This window comes from Chiloscyllium punctatum, chromosome 24 (genome assembly GCF_047496795.1).
Source record: "Chiloscyllium punctatum isolate Juve2018m chromosome 24, sChiPun1.3, whole genome shotgun sequence".
Classification (NCBI taxonomy): domain Eukaryota; kingdom Metazoa; phylum Chordata; class Chondrichthyes; order Orectolobiformes; family Hemiscylliidae; genus Chiloscyllium; species Chiloscyllium punctatum.
Window position 1 is genome coordinate 82967478 of NC_092762.1, and position 24527 is coordinate 82992004.

The 24527-nt window shown below is 43.6% G+C and overlaps 1 protein-coding gene across 1 annotated transcript in view; it reads right to left on the reverse strand.

The window, feature by feature from the left end:
- LOC140494758 (tyrosine-protein kinase JAK2-like) overlaps positions 1 to 24527 on the reverse strand; it is a 113448-nt gene that overhangs the window by 36186 nt on the left and 52735 nt on the right. The window contains exons 5-12 of the mRNA XM_072594325.1: positions 23591 to 23736; positions 21992 to 22289; positions 20177 to 20296; positions 14658 to 14815; positions 12511 to 12622; positions 8830 to 9010; positions 5578 to 5702; positions 234 to 365 (exon numbers count right to left, since the gene is read on the reverse strand). Of these exons, the coding sequence (XP_072450426.1) occupies positions 234 to 365; positions 5578 to 5702; positions 8830 to 9010; positions 12511 to 12622; positions 14658 to 14815; positions 20177 to 20296; positions 21992 to 22289; positions 23591 to 23736 (1272 nt within the window). The remainder of the gene's footprint in view (positions 1 to 233; positions 366 to 5577; positions 5703 to 8829; positions 9011 to 12510; positions 12623 to 14657; positions 14816 to 20176; positions 20297 to 21991; positions 22290 to 23590; positions 23737 to 24527) is intronic.

The window sequence follows — 24527 nt, forward strand, 5'->3', positions numbered from 1 at the left end:
ATGATACGCCCCTAGATACCTTAACCTCGCAAAAGTATATCCACCCCTTTTATCACTCAGTTGCAAAATCTCTTTGGGGGAGACACTTCAAGTTTTTTTCACTAATCCCCACACTAGATTCTGAACAGTTTAGTTTGAATATCCTCCTCACCCTGATCAATTCAATCAGATCACTTTTCAATCTTCTGAAGTCTGCTGTTTATCGCCCCTGAATGGAGGGATGATGGAATTACCTCAGAGTAGTTCCTGTGCGTGTGATCCAGGACTTTCAATAAAACATCCATCTGGTTAAAATAACCATGCGCGTTTCCTTTCCTTATTCCTTTGAAGATCTTTGTAAAGGAGCCTTGACCCAGACTCTCACCCTGTTGTGATTGAAGAAAAGCCCAACTGTTAGTTCAGAATGGCTTCCATTCCCACCTTAGGCATTGGATTGCCACAGCTCACTACGTCCCTGGCTCCTTCCTCTCATGGGGCTTCAAGACAGCACCATTCAGATGGGGGCATTCCTGCTAAAGGTTATAAAGATATCCAATCACCAGCAACCTCTGAGCTGTGAGCAGTACCACCTGGAAAACTAAGAGAAGCAGTCCCTTTCCATCGTGAAACTCAACATTGTGAACTGCTCTCCACATCACTCATCATCCTGATTTGCAACTCGCCATTTCTGCACCATCTCTGGGTCAAAATCCTCAAACTCCCTCCCTAACAGCATACTGGGTGTCACTGCAGACCATGAACTGCAGCAGTCCAAGAAGGCAGCTCACCACCACGTTCTCAAGGGGCAACTAGGGACGGACAATAAATACTGGTCCAGCCTGCGACACCCATGTTCCATGAACGAACGCAGGAAAGCATTCTTACATGGGAGCAACACATCTTTCCACCAATTAATTCACATCCTCGCCACCACTTTTCCACTGTTCCATTTCTCTTCCCAAACCCTTATACTTTCCAGTTTTCCACTTCATATAAAGTGCAAGAGCTGTGGATGCAGTAGATCAGAGGCAAAAACAGAAATTGCTGGTAAAGCTCAGCAGATCTGGCAGCCTCTGTGAAGAGAAATCCGAGTTTCTGAGGGAGGGTCACCGGACCCGAAACGTTAACTGATTTCTCTCCACAAATGCTGCCAGACCTGCTGAGTTTTTCAAGCAACGTCTGGTTTTGTTTTGAGCTTGTGATATCGATTAGCTTCAGTCTTCCCTGAAGAACAATCTTCACATCACCTTATGGAACTGTTTGCTAATATGAGATGGCCTGGGGGTGTTCAGTCTGAATGCAGAAACCCTATTGTTCTCAGAGTTAAGGATGTGCCCTGAAGTAAAGAAAGGATTTGCAATTCAGTGACACTTTTCACAATCTACTGAAGTCACAAATGCTTCACAGCCACTTAAATATCTCTGAACTGTAATTATCTGTGTGATTTACTCAGATATTTCTTTTTATTTCATTAATGGAATTTGGGCGTCACTGGTTTGACCAGTATTTATTGTTTATCCTATATTGCCCAGAGTCCAGTTAATAATCTACCACATTGCTGTGGATCTGGAGTCATGTGTAGGGCAGACCAGGTAAGGTCATTAGTGAACTAGATGAGTTTTTCTGACAATGGATTCATGGTCATTATCTCGACTCTAGATTTGTATTGAATCCACTATCTGCCACGCCAGCATTCAAACCCAGGTCCCCAGAACATTATGAAAAGGAGACCTTTTTTCCAAAAGTATTGGCAGTGGGATCAATATTGGTAAAACAGTTGAGAGGACTCCCCAATCCACTTCAAAGCAGTGGGGGGTTGTGGGACCTTTTACACCCACTGAGGAGAGCAATCGGTACCACAATACAGCGTCATATCTGAATAAAGGCTCTTCTGCACTGCAGGACTCCATCAGTACGTTAACAAACGCTGAACTCATATCTAGAGGTGTTGGAATGGCGTGAGTCTACGTCATGGGCAACATTCCCTGTAAGATGCATAACTGTGAGCACATACAGTCACTCTGTGATTCCACACACACTCGCTGCATTACCTTCTGGTGCCAGAAGATGCTGACACACACACACACACACACACACACACACACACACACACACAGACCTTGGGGGTTCACACAGTAGAGAAAGAACCAGCATGAATGCTAATCATGTGCGTTTGCCTCTGATGGAAATGCTCATTGTTATCCTCAAATTCACCTCCTGGGTACCCAATAGCAACAGACTCCCTTAAAGACTCAAATTGTCAGCATTACTTTCCAGATAGTTTCTAGCCAACCTGTTCACAGATGTTATGACATACCTCTGGAGGAAGTGAGACTTGAACTTGGATCTCCTAGCTCAGAGGGAGGAACACCAACTGCAGTGCCTCCCCAAGCCTCTCAAGGAATAGATCACAGAATCTCTATTAAAAAAGAGGCCATTGAATCTGCACTAATCCTCCAAAGAGCATCCCACCCAGTTACCCTGTGCCAACCCACTTCACCTGTGCATCATGGGTAATTTAGCACAGCTAACCCACCTAGCCTACACATCTTTGTATTGTGGGAGGAAACCCACACAGAGAGAATATGCAAACTCCACACAGACAGTTGCCCAAAGCTGGAACTGAACCCAGGTCCCTGGTACTATGAGGCACAATGCTAACCACTAAGCCACCATGCCACCCTTACTTCACAGGCTCCCTCAATATACCTGAACTAGCTGCACTAACTACACTCTCACTGAAGATTAGGACAGCCAGGCCGACTGGGAGGTGCAATGAAATATGCTGACTCTGAGTGACAATACAGAAAGCTGCTGGCAAGTGCAACAAGGATGTTTGCTACAATGAACAATGACATCTATATATAATGACAACCTGCTTTGATTAGGCTCATTTAGCAAAGCTTTGAAGAAATTTCTTGAAACAATTCACAAGTGCGTCATTGATAAAAATCTGGCATCGATCTTGGAATGACCTGTCATACCTACTCTCTGGTAACATTCTCAGAATAGGTTATGCAAGTCATGATGTGATTTACTTGCGACTGCACAACCTTTCATTGTGGTGTGATCCTTCATATGGAGTATGTCTTAATTTTATATTGGACACACATTGGAATAACTGGCTCTCACAGACCAATGTCTCTCTCTCTCTTGCTCTCTGCTGTGGAATGCTGCTGCATACACGGAGGCCATTCTGTCCATCTCGCTTGCACAGACTCTCTGCTAGAACAATTCCAAATCTAATCCCTCACAGTTCAGTACCTTCCTCAGCATCAAATATCAGCTGACTCTTAACTGACCTTTGAAAATGACCGAGTGACCGACTTAGTTGAAGAGATTTGAGGAATGGGCAACAGATCCTAACCTGGCCAGCAGTACCCCACATCCCATGGAAAGAATAGAGGTATCAATTCAAATGTTCCTGAAAAGATGATCGCAAATGTTCCCTGTGACAAAGCAACCCAAAAACAAAATTGCTGTCATACAAAACACGACCCCTAGTTTCTCTCCTCTCTGTCTTTTTGATAGTTCAAATTAATGACCACTTATTATTAGTTCCCCAATGAGAGAAATGTGTACTCTATTAAATCGCTTCAATACTTTGCTGTCTTTTTCTACTTTGGCAATGTTATTGTACTTACTGTTCCTCCTGAAACTACCACCCCCCCCCCCCACCCCCCCGCCCATTAACTTGAAATTTGTGTCTCAACTCTCGCAAACCCTTTTCTTGGTGTCAAAACCAAACTTTATTTTACTGCTCAAACTAAGTCTCTCTCCATACCTTGAAGGTGTGTGGAGCTATGTTTGCTATGATGGTTAACCTTCTTGCTGCTGAGTCAGGCAGCTGCAGATTCTAACCTCCTAGACAATTTGGGCAGATAGTCCCATTGTTGTTATGATGGGGGTGCAGCCTTCTTGGGTAAGACAGAAAACAAACGCCCTGTCTGTTCGCTCAGATGGACATGGCCCCATCTGAAGATGTCACGAGCCAATATTTATCTCTCAAACAATTTCATTAAAACAGATCATGGAATAATTATTGCACAGAAGGAGGCTATTTGGCTCATTATATCTTTGCTGGCCCTCAGTAAAAGCATGTCAGCAAGTCCAAATCCTCCCACATTAACCCTACAATGATTTTTTTCTCTTCAGCTAACGATCCAATTCCCCTTTGAAAGCCTCAACTCAATCAACCTCTGCTGCGGTCTCGGATGGCGCATTCCATATCCTAACTACTCTCTGTGTGTAACATATTTTTCTCATCCTCCTTTGCTTTTTCTGTCGTTCACCTTGAATGACTGATTAGATCATGCTGCTGTTGGCGGCTCATGTGTGTTGAAGTTCCTCCTGAATCAGTGGAACAGTAACTAAGCTCTAATGACTGTATGAAACTTGATATACGCAAATAATGATTTCTTTTCATTCAGTTATCTCCGATTATTAATTTATGATTTTGACCTCACCCAAAACACACTTCTTGGAAACTGGGTTGTGTCATGAATGAGATGCAAGAATTTCACTTCTGGGTTCAAATCCAGAACCATTTGATAAGATGAATTTGCTTGTTAGTTGTACAATGCAATGTTTTTAACCAGTCTCGATCCAGCACTTGACTTGTAGCAAAAGTTAGTTTCTGTTGGGGAAGAATTTTAGAACCTGGGTGCATTTGGCATTTATTTAAGTCTCACACAGGAGAAGTGGCAAAATGTTGTACTGTTACAGTTAGGAATCTAAAAGTATATTGCACTTGTAGAGTCCAGGAAATCTTTATGCTATCACTTAATGCTAGCCTGTTCCTGACACAGGAGTACCAGATACTGACACTGAGTTCTGCGAGTTGAAAGATTGCAGTCTCATTATTCATTGCTGTGATTCAAACAGAGGAACATCAACCAGTTCCTACACTCTCTGGAGTTGCAAACGCATGCACAGGTGAAATTACACTAAGCACAAAAAACAAAGGACCACGACGGTGGAACCAAAATCAGAAACTGCTGGAAAAGCTCAAGAGGTCTGGCAGCACCTGTGGAGAGAAAGCAAAGTTAATGTTTTGGGTCCAATGAGTCTTTTTAAGAATTGAAATGACATGACCAGGTCAGCGACTTCTTGTTGCCATGTTAATGACTTTTACGCAGCATCAATTTCAAAAACTCCCTTCTGATGAAAGGTCGATAGAGGCATAGGTTTAGGGTGAGAAGGGAAAGATATAAAAGGGAACTAAGGGGCAACTTCCACACAGAGGGTGTTACGTGTATGGGATGAGCTGCCAGAGGAAGTGGTGGAGGCTGGTGCAATTGCTGTATTTTAAAGGCATCTGGATGCGTATATGAATAGGAAGGGTTTGGAGGGATATGAGCTGGGTGCTGGCAAATGGGACTAGATTAGGTTAGGATATCTGATTGGCATGGACTGAAGGGTCTGTCTCCATACTGTACATTTCTATGACTCTATGATAGGAGACATTGACTCTGCTTGACTTTCTCTCTGTCTGTGGAATGTTGCCTGAGCCTTCGCTGCACTTTTAGTTCAGATCTCCAGCAGCATGATTTTCGCTTTCAGTTGTCAGTCAAAGATTCTTTCTTTCCACGGACTCACCCAGATCAGCTCTTCCTTCTTCACTTTGTGGAACATCATCTGATGGACATTCCTTCGGTGCATAGTTGGGGAAGTGAGGAGGTTGCTGGTGTGACTGCTGCAGACAATAACTAAGTTGGACTTTTCTGCAAGGGGGAGAGATAACAGAAGAACATTGATTGGGGATTGGAGCAATGAAGGACTGTCCATCAGGGAAGAGAATCAAGTAAAACAATTGCTTTAAAGCTGCTGGTTTCATTTAGATACTATCTGCCAGTTTATTACAGAAGTGCTGATAAAATACCTACGTTATTATTGTTTGAAACTAATATTTATCCTCAAATAATCCAAACCTTCCAACATTTATCACTATTCTGAAATCCCAAATGTAACACTGATGGAGAGAGTTTATTTTGAACACAGATACGACCAAATGAGTTACAAACATAGCAGGCCATTTGACCCTTCAAGACAGCTTTGCCATTCAATAACAGCATGACTGATCTAATTACTCCACCTAACCCTGATGAACTTCCATCCATTTGCTTGTCAAGAAGCTATCTATCTTTGCTTTAAAAATATTCAAAGTGTTTGCTTTCCACTGTCTTTTTGAGGAAGACAGTTCCAATTGTCTATTTGTGAAAAAAAACCTCTCTTCATCACTGTCTCAAATGGGTGAATCCTTATGTTTAATCAACAGTGCCTAATTTGAGATATTCCCCCAGGAGAATACATCCTCCCCAAATACATTCTGTGAAAAATCCTCAGGGTATTATATACTTCAAACTTGTCTGTCTCAAGGGGAGGTGATGGCATAATAGAATTATCATAAGGAGACAAAATTGGTTTCACGGTAGGCGACAGCGGGTGGTGGTGGAGAGTTAGTTTTTGGACTGGAGGCCTGAGACCAGTGGTGTTCCACAAGAATTGGTTTTGTGTCCACTTTTATTTGTCATTTATATCAGCAATTTGGATGAGAATATAGGAGGCATCATTAGTAAGTTTGTGGATGACACCAAAATTGGTAGTACAGTGGACGATGAAGAAGGTTATCTCAGATTACAAAGAGATCTTGTTCAATTGGGTCAGAGGAGTGAGGAGTGGCAGGTGGAGTTTAGTTTGGATAAATGTGAAGCATTGCATTTTGGCAAAATAAACATGGGCAAGACCTGTGCAATTAATGATAAAGTCCTGGGTAGTATTGTAGAACAGAGAGATGTAGGGGCTCAGGTATATAATTCTTTGAAATGTGCTTCACAGATAGACAGAGTGGTTAAGAAGGTGTTCAGCGTGCTTATCTTCATTGCTCAGACCTTTGAGTGTAGGAGTTGAGACATCATGTTGAGGTTGTACAAGACATTAGTGAAGACTCTTCTGGAGTACTGTCTCCACTTCTGATTGCCCTGATATAAAAAGGATATTATTAAATTGGAGAGGATTCAGAAAAGATTCACCAGGATGTTGTCAGGAATGGAGTGTTTGAGTGTTTGAGATATAAAAATAGACTGGAAAAGCTGGGACATTTTTCCCTGGCACGTAGGAGCTTACAGAGGTTTATAAGATCTTGAGGGGCATGGATAAGGTGAATAGCAAGGGTCTTTTCCCTGGTGTGGGGAAGTTCAGAACCAATTGGCATGTTTTTAAGGTAAGAGGAGGAAGTTTTCAAAAGAACATTAGGAGCAACTCCTCTTTTACACAGAGAGTGGTTCATGTCTGGAATAAACTGCCAGAGGAAGTGGTGGATACAGGTCCAGTTGCAACAATTAGAAGTCATTTGGATAAGTCCATGAATAACAAATGTTTTGAGGGATTTGGACCAAGTTCAGGTAAATGGGGACCAGTTTAGGTTTGGGAACATGGGCAACACGAGCCAATTGGACCAAAGGGTCTGTTTCTGTGCTGTATGACTCAATGACTAGGCTATTAATCCTGCAAGCCAGTCCATTTACTGGGGATCTGGGTTCAAATCCTGCTTTGGATTAATAGTCAGGTGACAATATCACTACACATTCCTGCCTTATTTGTGGGATCTTGCTGTGTAAAAATTGTCTGCCATGTTGGTCACATGACAATACTACACTTCATTGACTGTGAAGTGTTTTGGGCCATGCTAGTTGCCCATGGACCTTCAGGCACTGCAATGCCACCAGGAACACAAGACTTCATTTGTAAGTTCCTTGACAAACTGAGGCAGCCTTTATCAGAGGAAAGAAGATTAGACTGAAATCTGGTAGGGTGCTCAAAACCGGAAGGAACTTGGGAAAAAGCAAACTGGGAGAACAAGTAGCTTCCACTCATCAATAAGTCTGTGAGAGTGAATCGCAGTCTCAGAGTTTAGGTCATTTGGGACTGTGAGGAAGAGAAATATCTTCACCCAGAGATGTAGAGGTACCAGTGTTGGACTGGGGTGGACAAAGTTCAAAATCACCCAACACCAGGTTATAGTCCAACAGGTTTATTTGGAATTACAAGCTTTCGAAGCACTGCTGAACTATAAACCGCTAAATGGAGTGCTGCTAAACTGTTGGACTACAACCTGGTGTTGGGTGATTTTTATCTTCACCCAGAGAGTGATGAGTCTGTTAAATTCACTGCCACAGAAAGCTGTTGAGACCAGTGTATTAAAGGCTTTCAAGAAGGTGTTGGATAGAGTTTTTAGTGTTAAAGGGATAGAGATCTTCAGGTTAAAGGGATCAAAAGATACAGGGAAAAAGCAGGTACAGTGTATTGAGTTGAAAGATCAACCCTGATCACATTGAATGACAGAACAGGCTCAAGGGGCAGAATGGCCAACTCCTGCTCCCAATTTTCTGTGTTTTTACCCCTTCCCCTGTTATTAGCCCCTCCTCTCCATGTGTCCTCCACCTCCAGAAACCCAGTTCCCACACATTCAAGGAACTTACCTGACGTCTTGATCCTATCGATCTTGCTTGCCCTTCTGGCAGCAGCCACAGTGATTGGTGGCGCTACTGAGTACAAGAGTTGTCAGCCTCTGATTGGCCAGCATCTCTTGGTGGGTTGGAGCTTCACCCATGGGGTTTGAGGTTTGGGGAAAGCACTACCACTACCTGCGAAGCTGCCTCATTGGCAAAGGAAAGCTCAGACCTTGCCCTGCATGGGTCACTCACTTAATGAGAGGGAATCCCAACGAACATGGAAGATCCCACCCTTTAGGAGAGTCAGAGGTGGGTTTTAACATCTATCCTAAATGAGAAGGAAGAGTGGCAGTGGGACATAGGGAGGGAACTTGGGAAAGAAAACTGGGAATGTTACCTTTGGGTCTGGGTGGACAGCAGGTGGTGAGCTGGATGCTGATACCTTCTGACATGAGGCCCGTCTTGTGATAATAATTCAGGAGCTCCCTCAGACTCTCAAACTGCCTTTGTACTCCAGCTAGAGAGTAGCTTTTCTCCTTGATAATCAGACAGTCCTTGTAGCCCTTTCCAAATTCTGTCTGCATCAAATAAAAGAGTGTCATCAAATGAAACACAGAAGGAAGCCATTTGATCCATTGCCTCCATGCTAGCCAAAAGAGTACTGCCTTGATCACTACACAGTTCTTGGTTTGTACGTTCCAGCACTTCAAATGAAAATCCAAAAATTTTGAAAAATATGGTGAAGGTGCCTGCCGCTATCATGCTCTTAGGTAGTGGGTTCTAGATCCCCACCCTATCCTGACTGAACATAAACATCTCCACTCCCCTCTCATCCTTCCAACAATAACTTTAAACCTGGGTACCCTGATTCTGCTCAGGTCACTTTTATGGTGTGAGTGTTCTAAGTCAGACATCAGTGAATCACAGATGCCTGTAGTCTTCCTCCTTTTGCTCTTTCCCCTCCAGCCCTTCAATTGCCCTTTGAAAGTTATTTTTGAAGCTGTTGGCACCTCTCCTCTGAAATGAGCTGTCCGGATCATAATAACTCCCTGTGTAAAGCAGGGTGAGGGTATTTGTGCATCGTTGCTGTTTGCTGAGGAAGGAGTGGAGGTTACCAATGGAGGGACTTGGCGGTTTGTTGAAAGGCACCTTACAGACGCCATTGTGCACTAGCAGGGCTGGAGTTGTTGTTAAATTGGGTGCCATTCCAGGTCAATGGACTGGACCAGAATTTCTGGAATCTTCTGGAAATTGAGGAGGTCCATGCCAGTGAACATTGTATCTCATTCCCAACGTAAACTTTGTAGATGCTCAAGAGATGCTCGGGGAAGTGTGGCACTCATTGCAAGGTATCCAGCTGAGACCTATGCCTTACAACTGCTGCTCTGCCAGTTAAGGGGTTGAACTGAAGGGCAAACTAAAGATTTGGATGATCTGGGAGGCTACAATAACAGCACTGTTGAAAGTCGGGATGCTGGGTGTAACTTTCTTCAAAGTGGCCCTTATAAGATATAGGAGCAGACTGAGACCATTCAGCCCACTGAGCCTTCTCCACCATTCTGATATGTCTGATATGGCTGATATGGCTTTCAACCCCATTCTCTCACCTTCTCTCTGTAACCCTTGATCTCCTTACTAATCAAGAACCATTCTATCTCTATCTTAAATACAGTAGCTTCCACAACCCTGTGCATTCCACAGATTCCATTCCGCCCCCCCCCCCCCCCCCCAGCTGAATCCCTCCTCCTCTCTCAGTTTTAAAGGGTCGTCCCTTCACCCTGAGGCTGTGCCCATGGGTCCTAGTCTTCCCTGCTAGTAGAAACATCTTCTTCATATGCACTGTCATCCTTTTAAACACCATCGAGTCACCCAGGGTACCCAACTGTTCTGCATATGACAAGCCATTTATCCCTGGGATAACTTTTGTAAACCTCCTCACCAGCCCATCCTTCTGTAGATACAGGGCCCCAAACTGCTCACAGTATTGTAAATGCAGTCTGACCAGAGCATTAATCAGCCTCAGCAGCAGTCTCTGCCCTTGTATTCTAGCTCTCTTGAAGTGAAAACTAACGTTGCATTTGCTTTCCTATCTGCTAACTGAACCTGTATGTTAACCTTAAGAGAATCCTGAACTAGAACTCCCAAGTCCCCTTGTGCTTTGTATTTTCAAAGCCTTTCTTCATTTGGAAGATGAGATTGCAGATTATGTGAAAGTGCAGGGCAAATCCATGGGGAGGTCATGCCTGACAAATCTGTCAGAATTCTTTGAGGAAGTAATGAGCAAGTTAGACAAAGGAGAGCCAGTGACGTGACCAATTTGGATTTCCAGAAGACCTTTGAGAAGGTGCCACACGGGAGGCTGCTAAGTAAGATAGGAGCCTGCAGTGTTACACCTTTATTCTCTCTATCAAAGTGCATAACTTCACACACTCACACATTGTATATCATTTGCCACTTCCTAGCCCACTCTCCTAACTGGTCCAAATCCTTCTGCATCCTCCCTGCTTCCCCAACCTGTCCCCTCTATCTACCTTTGTGTCATCTGCAAACTTGGCAACAAGTCCCTCAGTTCCTTCGTCCAGATCGTTCATGTATATATGAATAGTTGTGGTACCAACGCTGACCCCTGTGGAACTCCACTAGTCACTGGTTGCCATCCTCAAAAAGACCCCTTTATCCCCACTGTCTGCCCATTGCCAGCCAGCCAATCCTCTCTCCATGCCAGTACCTTGCCCAAACACAGCGGGCTCCTATCTTACTTAGCAGCCTCCCGTGTGACACCTTGTCAAAGGTCTTCTGGAAATCCAAATTGGTCACGTCACTGGCTCTCCTTTGCCTAACTTGCTCATTACTTCCTCAAAGAATTCTGAAAGATTTGTCAGGCATGACCTCCCCATGGTTTTGCCCTGCACTTTCACATAATCTGCAATCTCATCCTAAATCACAAACTGTAAAATCTTATCATTGTTCAAAGTAGGCTAACTGGCTCTGCCCCTTCTTAAACAAGAGTGTTATTTTAGCTTAAATATTAGTTTCTGCTTAACTGTGATTATAGATACTGATGAGGGCTAGCACAGACAACTTCATTACCAGAGGATTAGTTGTGATTGCTGACGCATTACTCAGGTTTAGTAAAGGGTCAGTCCCAGTCACAGCTCTTACAAATAGTTTAATCTGTGCATCTATGAATCATGCAGTTTCTGTTGGAAAGGCTCTGAAACGAACATCAGGCAAGGGTAATTATAGGAATAGAAGACCATTCAGCCCTCAAACCTGTTCCACCAAATCACAGCTAACCAATGTCAGAAATCCACTAACTCCCTTTGGTTTTGTCACACATTTTGCTCTTACCAAACCAAAATCCCAGACTGGATTCAAGCTGTGGGTGGAAAGAGCTTCCTTTAGTTTCTATTGCGCCTCTAACTGAATGGTGGGATAGGATTGAGGGGCTGAATGGCCAAGGTCCCTACCTTTGATGTAAGGTTGGCCTGTTCAGGAAAGACTGAAGAGGAATATATAGCGGAGCAGCTGTGGTCAGCTTGATAGTCATGTGATAGTCATCTCCATGGAGATAGTGAACCCCTTCCTGAATAAGGAAATGACCTCAGCCTCACGATTTGGGAAGAAGCCTGGGGCCTTGTGCTGGCATAGCAGAACTCCTGGAATTTCAGGGCAGGGATCTCTGAAGGTCAAGGGGGTCTTTGGAGTAATTTGAGGCATTGCTCCAATAATGGGCAATGATAGAAGAGTGAGGAAGATGCCAAGAAAGGTTTTCCCCACCCTCCCCCTCCCAGGGTCACTATAAGGCCCGGGTTTTTGTGCCTGTTTCTCTACCTAGGGTCTTCCTCAACCACGAAGGGTCTACCAGAGCAACCAGCCAATGAAATTCAAAACCCTGTCAGTGGTGTCCATTAGATTCGATGGTTCAGTTGCATTGTGTTCATGTGAGTCTGGTTCCTGATCTATGGTTGGATGTTGGCTCAGGGATATGACCCTGCACACTGGAGCCATCTCTGCATTACTTTGAGGCAAATCAAATACACAAAACACACAACAAAATCTTAAACTGGTGACTTACTTCAACACAAACAGTCAAGAAATACTTGTTGAACTCCTTAGGGCTGCAACGGAGGAGATAGAGACCTGTCTTGTTTCCAAGCTTCTTCAGCTTATATATGGCAAAGTCAGAGCTGTTAAGAAAGAGTGATCAGCTTATATTAAAAATCAGAGATTAAAAATAACATGGGCCCTTTGAAAAGGCACAGACATGTGTGGGCAGGTTGGTGGAACTATTGCTGTACTGGGGTTTCCAACGTAGTTTTACCCGCCTTTGATGCTTTGTCAAGAGTGGAACTTTTCCAACGGTTACTGCAGGACATCAGAGCTGGCCTTTTGAGTGAGACTTACGATGATCACAAACTGATGAAGAATCGGTTCGACATTTTGTGAACTTTACTTAGGATCGCGGGGCATTTGGATGTCTTAGGGCAGCTGAGTGAAGACACGGTCACATCTTTAGATCTTAAGAAGCACCCTCAAGAGAGTGATAGAGAGTAGGATCCAGGCAGCTGAAGGCTGGGCTGCTAATGGTGAACAATGGAAATCGCACTGCCCCAGCAGCTAGAATTGGAGGACAACAGAGATCTCAGAGCTTTTTAGACATAGAGGAGATAACTTAGATAGGGAGACATTAAAAATATTTGAAAACAAGCATCAGAAATTTTTTTAAAACCCCCTGCTGGACCAGTAGCTAATGCTGCTCAATGTGCACAGGATAAGGAGCTTTCATACAAGCTAGGACATGAGTAGCAGATGCTTATTCAAGGGTCTGTAATGATGTTATGAAAGATGGAGAGAATTGGACAATATAAAGGTTGTGATATAGTAGCGGGGCTCCATAACAATATCTTACAGGGTAGCAGCAGAGCTTCTAGACCACCTTCATAACCACCTGCTCTTAACAACCCTGTCAGAAGGAGCCACTGAATAAACAAAAGGCATTTCTTTACAAAGTGACAAGACATTAAAAGGCTGAAGAATGTCCTGGAAACAATTGGCATGGGACCCTGATAGGGTGGAGACCTGGACGCTGTTTCCTCTTGTGTGACAGATGACGACGAGAAAGATATATTAACAAAAAGAGGTTTCCTCTTTAAGACAGAGATGAGGGGAATTTTCATCATAGAATTCTGACTGTGTGGAAACAGGCCATTCGGCCCATCGCGTGTACACTGACCCTCTGAGCAGCATTCCACTCAGACCCATTTGCACTCTCCCACAACCTTTTTCCCTGTAACCATGCATTTTCCATGACTAACCCACCTAACCTACACATCCCTGGACCTTACAGGGCAAATGAGCATGGCCAATTCACCTGATTTGCAAATCTTTGGACTGTGGAAGGGAACCAGAGCACGGAAACCTGTGCAGACACAAAGAGAATGTGCAAGCTCCACACACCCAGTGGCCTGAGGGTGGAATCAAACCTGTGTCCCTGGCACTGTGAGGCAGCAGTGCTAACCACTGAGCCACCTCAATCTGTGGAAGTGTCTTCCCTGGATAATAGAGGGGATGGGCTGGATCATTACATTTATTCAAGGCTGAGTTCAATAGTTCTTTAATAGATAATGGAACCAGCTGGAAAGGGAAACTGAGGCCACAATCAGATCAGGTACGATGCAACCTAATGGCCTCATCTCATTCTGTGTGCATCTGCTGAGTACCACACAGTCAGAGAATCCCGACAGTGTGGAAACCAATCCTTCAGCCCAACAAGTCCACACGGACCGTCCGAAAAGTATTCCACCCAGACCCATTCCCCTAACCTATGACTCTGCATTTACCCCTAACTAATGCACCTACCCAACACATCCCTGAACACTACGGGGCAGTTTAGCATGGCCAATCCACCCTGACCTGCACATCTTTGGACTGTGGGAGGAAACCGGAGCATCCGGAGGAAACCCACGCAGACACGGGAAGAACGTGCAAACTCCACACAGACTGTCGCCCGGGGCTGGAATCGAGCCCTGGAGCTGTGAGGCAGCAGTGCTAACCACTGAGCCACCTTGGGTGAAGTTTTGCTACTTTTGGAGATGTGTGGAAGGAAAGTTAAGAAATTAAAAGTTTACAGAAACTTGTATCGCTAATGGCTGATTTCCCCTTCCTCAAGAACTTGGCCCATTTTCACTGGACCAATCATAATGACCAAATTCTTGAACTTACGTGATTGGTCCATGGCAGTTGTCCTCAATAAGCTCCAACAGCTTGGGTGGAGCCACCTCTTTGCAGAAATAGTGATGTGGATCAGCTGTCAGTCGATAATAGCCATCAATAAGGGCCACGAAGGAGAGGGCTTCCCTCAGAGTGGGAAACTCTGCTTCCTGTGAGAATAGAGACAACAGACAGGATTACTGAAACAGGGCATGAGGCAGAATGCAGTTCTACGCATTCACAATAAAAACGCCAAATAGATTTACCACATAATTTAGTGCTGAAACCAGCACTAACATTCCTCAGATACTGTGACCATAAGATCCAAGTCCATCAAAGACTTGAACGTTGCTCTTGTGTTTGATAATTATTGTATGACAGTGCACATTACTCTGGTGGAAAGGGGATCAGCTGACACCATGGACCTTTTGGATTTGGGATCTAAAGGGTCTGAGTGGTCTCATTGTGGTGAGGAAAAGTAACTAGGTAGCTGAATGTGAAGAGGAACTTGTCTTAAAGAAGGTGTAGCTTGTTAAATGATAGAAATCAGCATGACAAGTTACATTAGTGTGATAGACAATGTTACCAAGGCCATGGGAGATACTCATGGAATCCTTACTGTGTGGAAACAGCCTATTCAGCCCAACAAAGTCCACACTGACCTTCCAAAGAGTGACCCACCCAGACTCATTCCCCTACCCTATATTATTCTCCATATACCGCTGACTAATACACCTAGCCCTGAACACTATGGGCAATTTAGCATGTCTAATTCACCTAATCTGCACATCTTTGGACTGCAGGAAGAAACTGGAGCACCTGTAGGAAACCCACACAGATTTGAGGAGAACGTGCAAACTCCATCCAAACAATTGCCCGAAGATGGAATCGAACCCAGATCCTGGGAAATTGCCCATAGTGTTCAGGGATGTATAGGTTAGGTGGATTGGTCACGCTAATTGTCCATCGTGTAAAGTGAATTAGTCAGGGATAAATGTAGGGCAATAGGCTAGGGGAATGGGTCTGGGATGGTTATTCTTTGGAGAGTCAGTGTTATCTTGTTGGGTCAAATGGCCAGTTTTCATACCGTAGGAATCTGATCTGATATCTGTCCCTCCGTCAACATTTCATCCTTATCCTGTTGTACTTTATGGCAGCTTGCTGTGTATGAACCTATTGCAGCATTTCCGATGTTACATTTCAAAGGGTGCTTCACTGGCTAGAGAATATTCTGAGGTCGTGAATGGTGCCATATTAATTAAAGCTTTTTTCCCCCTCTTTTAGACATTCCCCTATATCCTTAATGTATTAAAATGAAGAATATTCATATCACCTTCCACTCTTGCTCAATTTTTCTATAGACCTCAAAACCAACTTTCTTTCACCTACAAACCCTTCTCCAATGCAGAACCTTTAGAAGCTTCGAATTCTCATGAGGTATGTCCAAAGTGCTGGGCTGCCAGCGATGTTCAGTTCTTGCATGAATTGCAATTAAATATCATGTCCATTTTCACAGATCTTCATCTCTTCTCAAACCTACCGGTGACCTACAGGAGTGCTGCCTTCTCATTCAGGCTTCCTAATTCTAAAACCAGGTGAATGGCATCATAAATATCCGCTTGTCGCACTTGTGTCTGTGTCACAGATGAGCTAAGCCTCACAGGAGTTATTTAGACTGCGCTGTTTATAATAAAGCATTACTTTGACATCCAGACCAATACATGCAACAAAAAATAACCTGACAACTTCAGACAGCACATCTCCCCACACCCCCCACCCCCAATCTTTAGCCTTTGTTTTCTCATGTTGATATGGCTGAGGTACTAACCTTGGTAGCCCCTGGGAAAGAGAAAATGTTCACTCTCTGTTTAAGGTGTTCAATTTATCCCCCTGATATCAGTTGGGAAGGAGGTTAAGCTGAGATCTTTCAGCGGGATGTTACTCATACCCCCCTACATATTAACAGAACTGAGGCAGAACGAGTGGAGACTGTCAATCTCCTGGGAGTGGTCATCCACAACAAGCTTTCTTGGACTCTTCATGTGGATGCACCGGCTCCAAAGGCTCAACAATGTCTCTTCTTCCTCAGGCAGCTGAGGAAATTTGGCATGACAGTGAATACCCTTGCCAACGTTTATAGATGCACCATCGAGAGCATTCTGTCTGGATGTATCACTACCTGGTATGCCAACTGTACCACTCAAGATCAGAGATGGTTACAGAGAGTGGTGAACTCGGCCCGGACAATCACAAAGGCCAACCTCCCATCTATAGAATCCATCTCCCAGGCCCACTGTCAAGGAAAGGCCGCCAGCATTCTCAAAGATCCATCCCACCCTGGCAATGTTCTTCTACAACCTCTACCATCGGGGAGAAGGTACAGAAGCCTGAACACACGCACCAGCCGGTTTCAAAACAGTTTCGACCTCACTGTTGTTAGAATACTGAATGGACTCACAAACTCTAAACATTCGCCTGTAACTGTGTTTTTGCCACTGTTTATCCTATTATTTACTTATCTATGCTATTTAACTCTGTGATCTACCTGTATTGCTCGCTAGACAAAGCTTTTCACACGTGACAATGAATTAAACTCAAATTCAAATTCTTGAAATATAATTAAAAATGCCAAGAAAATTCAAGTTGGCTTAACGTTGGGGGCTACTTGGTTCATTTTAGCTCATCCTTAGACAATGCACAGTCCATTGTTATGGGGGAGCTGGTCATGTGGTCATTCATGGTCCTGGCGTAATGATCTGGGGATAGGGGATTAAATCCTACCATGGTAACTGGTGGCATTTCAGTTCAATTAAAGAAAAGTTACCATAGTCCTACTAGACTATGCTCTCTTCAGAAAGGCAGCAAGTGGTGGTTTAACCTGAGGGTCATCATGTCTTAGGTGAGGGGAGAGGTTGAGAAGGAGTGTCCTGCATGGTAGCCTCAGCCAATGCAGGATTTGAACCCATTGTGTCAGCATTGCTAACCAGCTGTTCAGCCAGCTGAACTAATTGCCCCATCCAAATTCATAAATGTGGTATTGTGATCACAAAGTGAGCATTGATCGTCATTAAAACCCAACCTCATCACTAATTTTCTTGGGGAAGGAAATCAGCTGCCCTAACCTGGTTTGTCTAGGTCCTGTAGCAGTGTATTCGATAAGTAACTACCCTCTGAATTGGCAAATCAAAATGCTAGCCTTTCCAGTAATACCCATTTCTCATTTCGTATGTCACTTCGTTGCCTCCTGGAGTTTTGCCTCCATTTCTGAGATTCCCACTCCATAAAGGAAACATCCAAATCTGTCCTGACGTACTCCTGGCCATCTCGTCCCTTGGCCCATCTGTCAATTAGAGGCAATAACAACTTAACCATTTTGGGTACTGAAGAGATTAACATGAGGATAGTATTACAAACAAGGCTTGTTTCCCCTTGAGTATAGAAGATTGAGGAACCTGCTGGAGTTGTTTAAGATAATAATAGGTTTTTAAATGATTTAAAAACGATTGGCAAGCTGTCATGAGTCCAGTGTCACAGAATTATGGCATGGGTTATTTTTCACCTAAACTAGGACTTGTTCAAAGAGACAGAGTTATTGCTAATGGCAGAAAGAGAGCAATATGTGAAGAGGTTTGGTTTTTTTTGTCACACGTATTTTGGTACAAAATACAGTGAAAAGTGTTGTATAGTGTCGCCACATTCTGACACACTCTTAAAATGCAAAAAGAAACCAAAACATAGAATATAAAGGCAGAAAAGTGAAACAAAGGAGTCCGTAAAAGGATATCACTCACATCTGGTCAAAAATGACCACAGTGTAATGTGGGAAAATATGAAGTTATTTACATTGGCAGGAAAACTAGAAGTGTAAGTGGAGAGATATTTCAGACTTCTGAGATACAGAGATTTTGAGGAGTCCTGATGCAAGAATCGCAGCAAGTTAGTAAACTGGAACAGCAAGTGATTGGGAAGGCAAACGGAATTTCCATTCCAAGGGGATGGAAATACGAATGCAGGGATGTCTTGCTCCAGTTAGACTTTGAGGCCATACGTGCAGGGTTACATGGGGAGTGTTACCCGGGGAGTTGCTCCTTCGGAGGGCTAGTGCAGACCTGATGGGCTGAAAAGCCTCCTTCTGCGCTGTGACAATTCTGTGACCTTGCTGTCTTTTGGAGAATGCAACTTTGGTCAGCGTTTCGGCAATTTCCGAATGGGAGGAACTTCTTCCTGATTCCTCAATAATAATTTCTTTCCCTGACAGATCTGACGATGCTTCACTTCCTTGTCAGGTAAAATCAGGAGCTCACTAGCCCTGATGGTGGTGAGGGTATAAGTGGTCGCTTTCACTGCAGTGTATAGTGAAAGCAGCAACTTTGGACTTGGCGCTGTTGGATGTGGTGTTCCGTGAATATCCCATTGGCTTGCTCAGACTGGTGTAAACAATTCCATGGCTTTATTCACAATGGATCAGGGAATTAGCCTGAAGTGTTGACCAAGAACGGACCTGGTCACTGTTCTTGTTTGTGTAGCCATCCCTTATACCCATTGGCTTTCCATATTCATCTACCCAGGAGAGTTCAAAAGTACCCTTTGGCTTTAGGATGTTTTGGGATGTCCCTGTATTGTGTTAAGGTGTTAAACTCAGCTTCAGCACTCCTGAATAAGTACACCATCCTCTCTTCAGCTACATAACCTAGCTTTGGCACAGAATAAACCTCCCTTTACAATTCCTCGATGAACTATTTCCACCTCCACCTACCACTGTAGCCTTTAGGGATGAAGCTGACTTTGTCAGATGAACTCATGGAATAATCCAACAATGACAGAGGTCGCTCCTCCCATTATGCCTGTGCTAACTCCTTAAAAGCATGAGCCAATTGGCCTCCTGTGCTCTTCCACCTGTAGCCTTGCAAACTCTTCCCTTGCAAGCATTTCACCAATTCTTTATTAGAAGTTACAACTCAATCTTATTCCATTCTTTCAGGAATTTCATTCCAGAACACAAGAGATTGTCAGGTCTATTAACCAAAAAAGGTTCTTAATGTTCCTCCTAATTCTTTTGATACGTAAACCTATCTCCTATGGTGACTGACCCATGCGGCACTGGAATACCATTTTTCCTAATTCCCTCAAGTTGAACTTGAACACTTGGCAAAACACCTCTCAGCTTCCTGTGTAGCAATTGAGCTGCAAATTCAGAATTGAGAACAACAATAATCTCTTGTAGTTTGGGAACTTGGCACCCCCATTGAGAGTGTGGTCTTCAAACCCATACACCTGCACTGCATTTGCACCAAAGTTCCTGAGCTGTGCGAAGGTGTGCTTACAGACACATAGTACACAAACGCGCACACGTGCACACACTCTACACAAACGCGTGCACCCACACATTCCTGATGAAGGGCTTATGCTTGAAACGTCAACTCTCCTGCCTCTTGGATGCTGCCTGACCGGCTGTGCTTTTCCAACACCACACTCTCGACTCTGATTTCCTGTCCCAAATGCATAAAATCCATCTTTTAGATAAAGCTTACCAAAAGCTCATTGTCTTGCTTGGTAACTGTGACAATTCGACTTTCTTCTAAGATATAATCTCGACTCGCTTGTTTGAGAGTGATGTCCACGATCTCAGGGAAGTCACAAAATGGCTGCCACTGGTAAACAAGGAGGGAAACCAAACAGAGATTGTCTTACTATCTGGCAGCAAAGTATTAATAAAATTACAACCAGTGTCTTACCAACATATAAATAATGACAGGCTGTTAATGAAGCCTTGGTCCATTCATCTGTGCAGTACAATTACAATATCTTCAATATCATTACATAACCTTTAACCCATACAGTGATCAAGCAGAAAATAGTTCTGGGTCCCTTTACCTAAAGAAAGATATATCAGCAGTGGTGGCAGTCCAGCAAATGTTCACTACGCTGATTCTGGGAAGGGAGGGACTATTTTGTGAGGAGGGGTTGGGCTTATACTTGTTGGAGTGAAGAAGAGGCAACTTTGTTAAAACATAAAGAATTCTTAACAGGGTAGATACGGAAAGGTTCTTTCCCCTTGGGGGAGAGTCTAGCACCGTCGGCTTAATCTGAGAGTCAGGGGTCACCCAGATAAGTTAGAGTTGAGGAGGAATTTCTTCCCCCAGAGGGCTGTGAATCTGTCAAATTCTTTGCCATAGAGGGCAGCTGAGGCTGTTGTTAAGTATACTCGAGGCTGGGACTGACAGATTTTTAAAGAGGAAGGGAATTCAGGTTGATGGGGAAAAGGCAGGGAAGTGGAGTTGAAGATGATCACATCGTCAATGATCTCATTGAATGGTAGAGCAGACTCAAAGGGCCTACCTTTGCCCCAACACCTTAAGATCTTAGCGAGGAGTCAGTTAGAATTCATATTGGATAATCGAGCAGCTGACCTACTATCCCACCATTTTGTTGTGACCTGATGTTCATGTACCTTATTGCTTTCATCTCACATTTCTGCTAATTACTACTACTGAGACAGGATGTGATGTAGTTACTCTGCTGCATTGAACTTAATACACAGCAACACCATTTCAGAAGTCCACAGTCTCCCAGTTAATCTTGTCTGTATATATAGAGTTTTATTGTCAAATGAACAGTCCAGATTACTAACATGGAACATATTTGAGAATCTCAGCAGGTCACATTGGACATTGTTCTTCTCTAACACAGTTACTGCCAGACTTGCTGCGTTTCTCCAGCAATCACTGAGTTTGTTTCAGATCTCCAGCATCCATAATATTTTACTTATATAATGTAAATTTACTGTTTTATCAGTTTAATTTGTGGGTGCTGGAACCTGCACCTATTGCCTTACAGGACCCTGTTTTTTTGTATTCATTACTCCTTTGTCATTGAAGAAGAGACTGCCAATCTCTGCTGAATTCCTCACGGCAACACCCTGACCAATCAGAGCCTATCTGACTGGTCCCAGGTTAATGAGTTAGTTAAGATTGACAATTAACAGTTCCAGTTGAAACAAACGCTGGACAAACTCAGTGCGTCTGACAGCATCAGTGGAGAGAGAGAAACAGAGTTAACATTTCACATCTAATATGACTCTTCTTCATCTGGAACTTTCAACTTGAGGTGTTAACTCTGTTTTTCTCTCTCCATCTACACCATCGACCCTGCTGAATGACCCCAGCACTTTCTGTGTTTCAGATTTTCAGCATCCACACTTTTTTTTGGTTTTATTTGAAATTTTCCAACTCCATGCCAATTTTGCCCAATCAATCAAAATCTGGCCAGCAGCCACATTGTGGGTATTCCGCAAAGTTCAATGCCTTTTGTTATTTATAGGAGGTCAACCAAAATTAAGCACCAACCTCATCTTGCTCTAAACCCCATTGAATTCCATGTTCTCCTGAGACACAGATGAACTTGTGCACTTGCTGCCTTTGTGGGTCCCACGTTGGGTCTTTAACATGGAAGGTCTCCTTGCTGGGCACAGTTTCCAAACTTTCCATATCCATGAGATACTTCAGCTTCAGGTACTTGAGGTCGGCCTCGCAGTGACTGATTTTGTCCAGGAATTTGTAGAACTTTCTGCGGATTCTCTTTCTTGTCAGGAAGTTGTGCTGCTCAATCTGTTGCCGGAGGGTGGCTGGGATGCAGGACTTGTAGCTTAAAATGGAATGAGAATGATTTGATTAGCACAAAGAGTGGTGGGTGCATGGAATGCACTGCCAGTGATGGTAATAGAGTCAGATACATTAGGGACATTTAAGCGATTCTTGGATAGGCACATGGATGGTTGTAAAATGAAGGGTACGTAGGTTAGTTTGATCTTAGAGTAGGATAAAAGGTTGGCACAACATCAAGGACTGAAGGTCCTGTACTGTAGTGCACTGTACTGTTCCATGTTCATCGTTCTATAGGGGATAGGAATATAGAAATGAATACATCCTATACCAGTTGCATAGCAAGAGAGATAGTGAAAAAGTACATCAGGAGGAAAAGCTACTCTGGGAAATACTGAACAGCTTGTAATACGTCATGAGTTGTAAGATATCTTGTACAAAGATACTACTTGGTTTAGTTTGGTATAGTTCAGATTTTTAGTTTATTTCTGCTTTTTAAAGTGCTCGTTGATTTGCAGTGTTGCACTACTGTGACCCATAGATCTTTGGACATAAGGAAAAAATAAATGTGGTGAGCTAAAGATGGGTGTATTAGTAAGCAGAGTACCAAAAGGTGAACGGACTGTGATAGCCAGCCTTGCCTCAGTGGGAACATTTGCACATCGGAATCAGATGGTCATGGGATCACAGACCCATTTCGGGAAATTGATCTGACGCTTCAGTGCATTACTGAGAGAGCGCTGGTGCCATCTTTCAGATGAAGTGTTCAATATGGACCTCACTGTCATTGCAGAATAAGGTAATCTAGCTGTTGTTGAATAGCTGTTTGTGGGGCCATAACTTGACTGCTGATTATAGCAGTAACCACACTTTCAGTCTTTGGTCTAGGAACTTGTGTGCACCCATTTTGGACAAATGCATGCTCAGGGTATCACTTCTTCATCATGGATGGTGACACTCTAGACATATGGCAAGATGCAAAGAGGGTATCAGACCATTTGTGGTTGTGGGAGAAGGAAGAGAGGTAGTCAAAGAGGTTTTCAGAGGGTTTCCAAAGGAGAAAAGATGAGTCATGTGGAAATTACAATAAATACCTGTCCAATAAGACCTTGTTTTAGTCAGAAACAGTCACCAGACTACATAGGGATGACAAGGCTCCCACCAACCAAGGCACACATTTGTGTCCTTACCATTTCATTCATTCTGGTCACATTGTGAGATTGAACAGCCGTTGGAGAGGTTCCAAGTGATGGGAAGTGCAGTGAAAGACTTTGGAATCTAACTGTGGGGGGAAGCCATGTTGGGAAATGGATGGCCAGAATCTAGCTCCCTCAAGCATCTCACCTGACATGGTCACAGATCTGCTGCAGATTCCATTTCTTCTCCTTTGAGATCCTCATAATGTCCAATACCGCCATTCCCAGGCATTCCTCTTGCATCTGCAGGTCCAGCGGCACCTTAATGAGGCCACTGACAAAGTCAGTGCGTGACTACACATGGGGGAGAACAAACAGTGAGCAATGATGAGTGAGTGTGATAAACACGTTTCCTCAAACAGCAAACCCTGATAAGATGTTTTCAGTAGGGTCAAATTTCCTTTCGATTAACCCACATCGACCTCATCAACAGTTTAATGGTATCAGATGAACTTGAGAAGATTTTCACCCAGCAAGCAAAGAGGAGAATTAATTGCGAGAGTGGGAATGAGGAGACTTGCAATTTTTGATATAGGCTTGAAACATCATGACACCCATGCAAATATTCAATTTGATCATCGCTGATTTACAGCTCAGTTACATTTTCCCACTCTTCCATATTTCTTGATAAGTTTACCCAACAGAACTCTAGCTTTCTCAACCGTAAAGCTACCAATAGCTGACTAGTATTCACAGCTTTTGGGGAATGGAATTTGAATGATGTCCACTATATCATAATAATGTGTGAATAATGCCTTATCGCTCTGCTCCTGCTTGGCCTGGGCTCCTATTTTAAGGTTAATTCCTTGCACTCAGAATTCTTCCTATTTCCACTTGCCATTCAATGGCGCCACCATCAGTGTCCTCTCAATGCTGTGAGACCAAACAGCTGCAGTGAGGGGCTATGCAATGTGAGTGGCACACCGACGTGGTTCACGCTGTTGGCTTTTGGTTCGGGAAACACTACCGGGCGCGGAACTTGAAGGTTCAAAGCCGAAAAAGAAACACATTCCAGAAACATTGATGGCCATCATTGAACCTCCCACCATCAATGTCCTAGAGGTTATAACTGACTACATAATGAA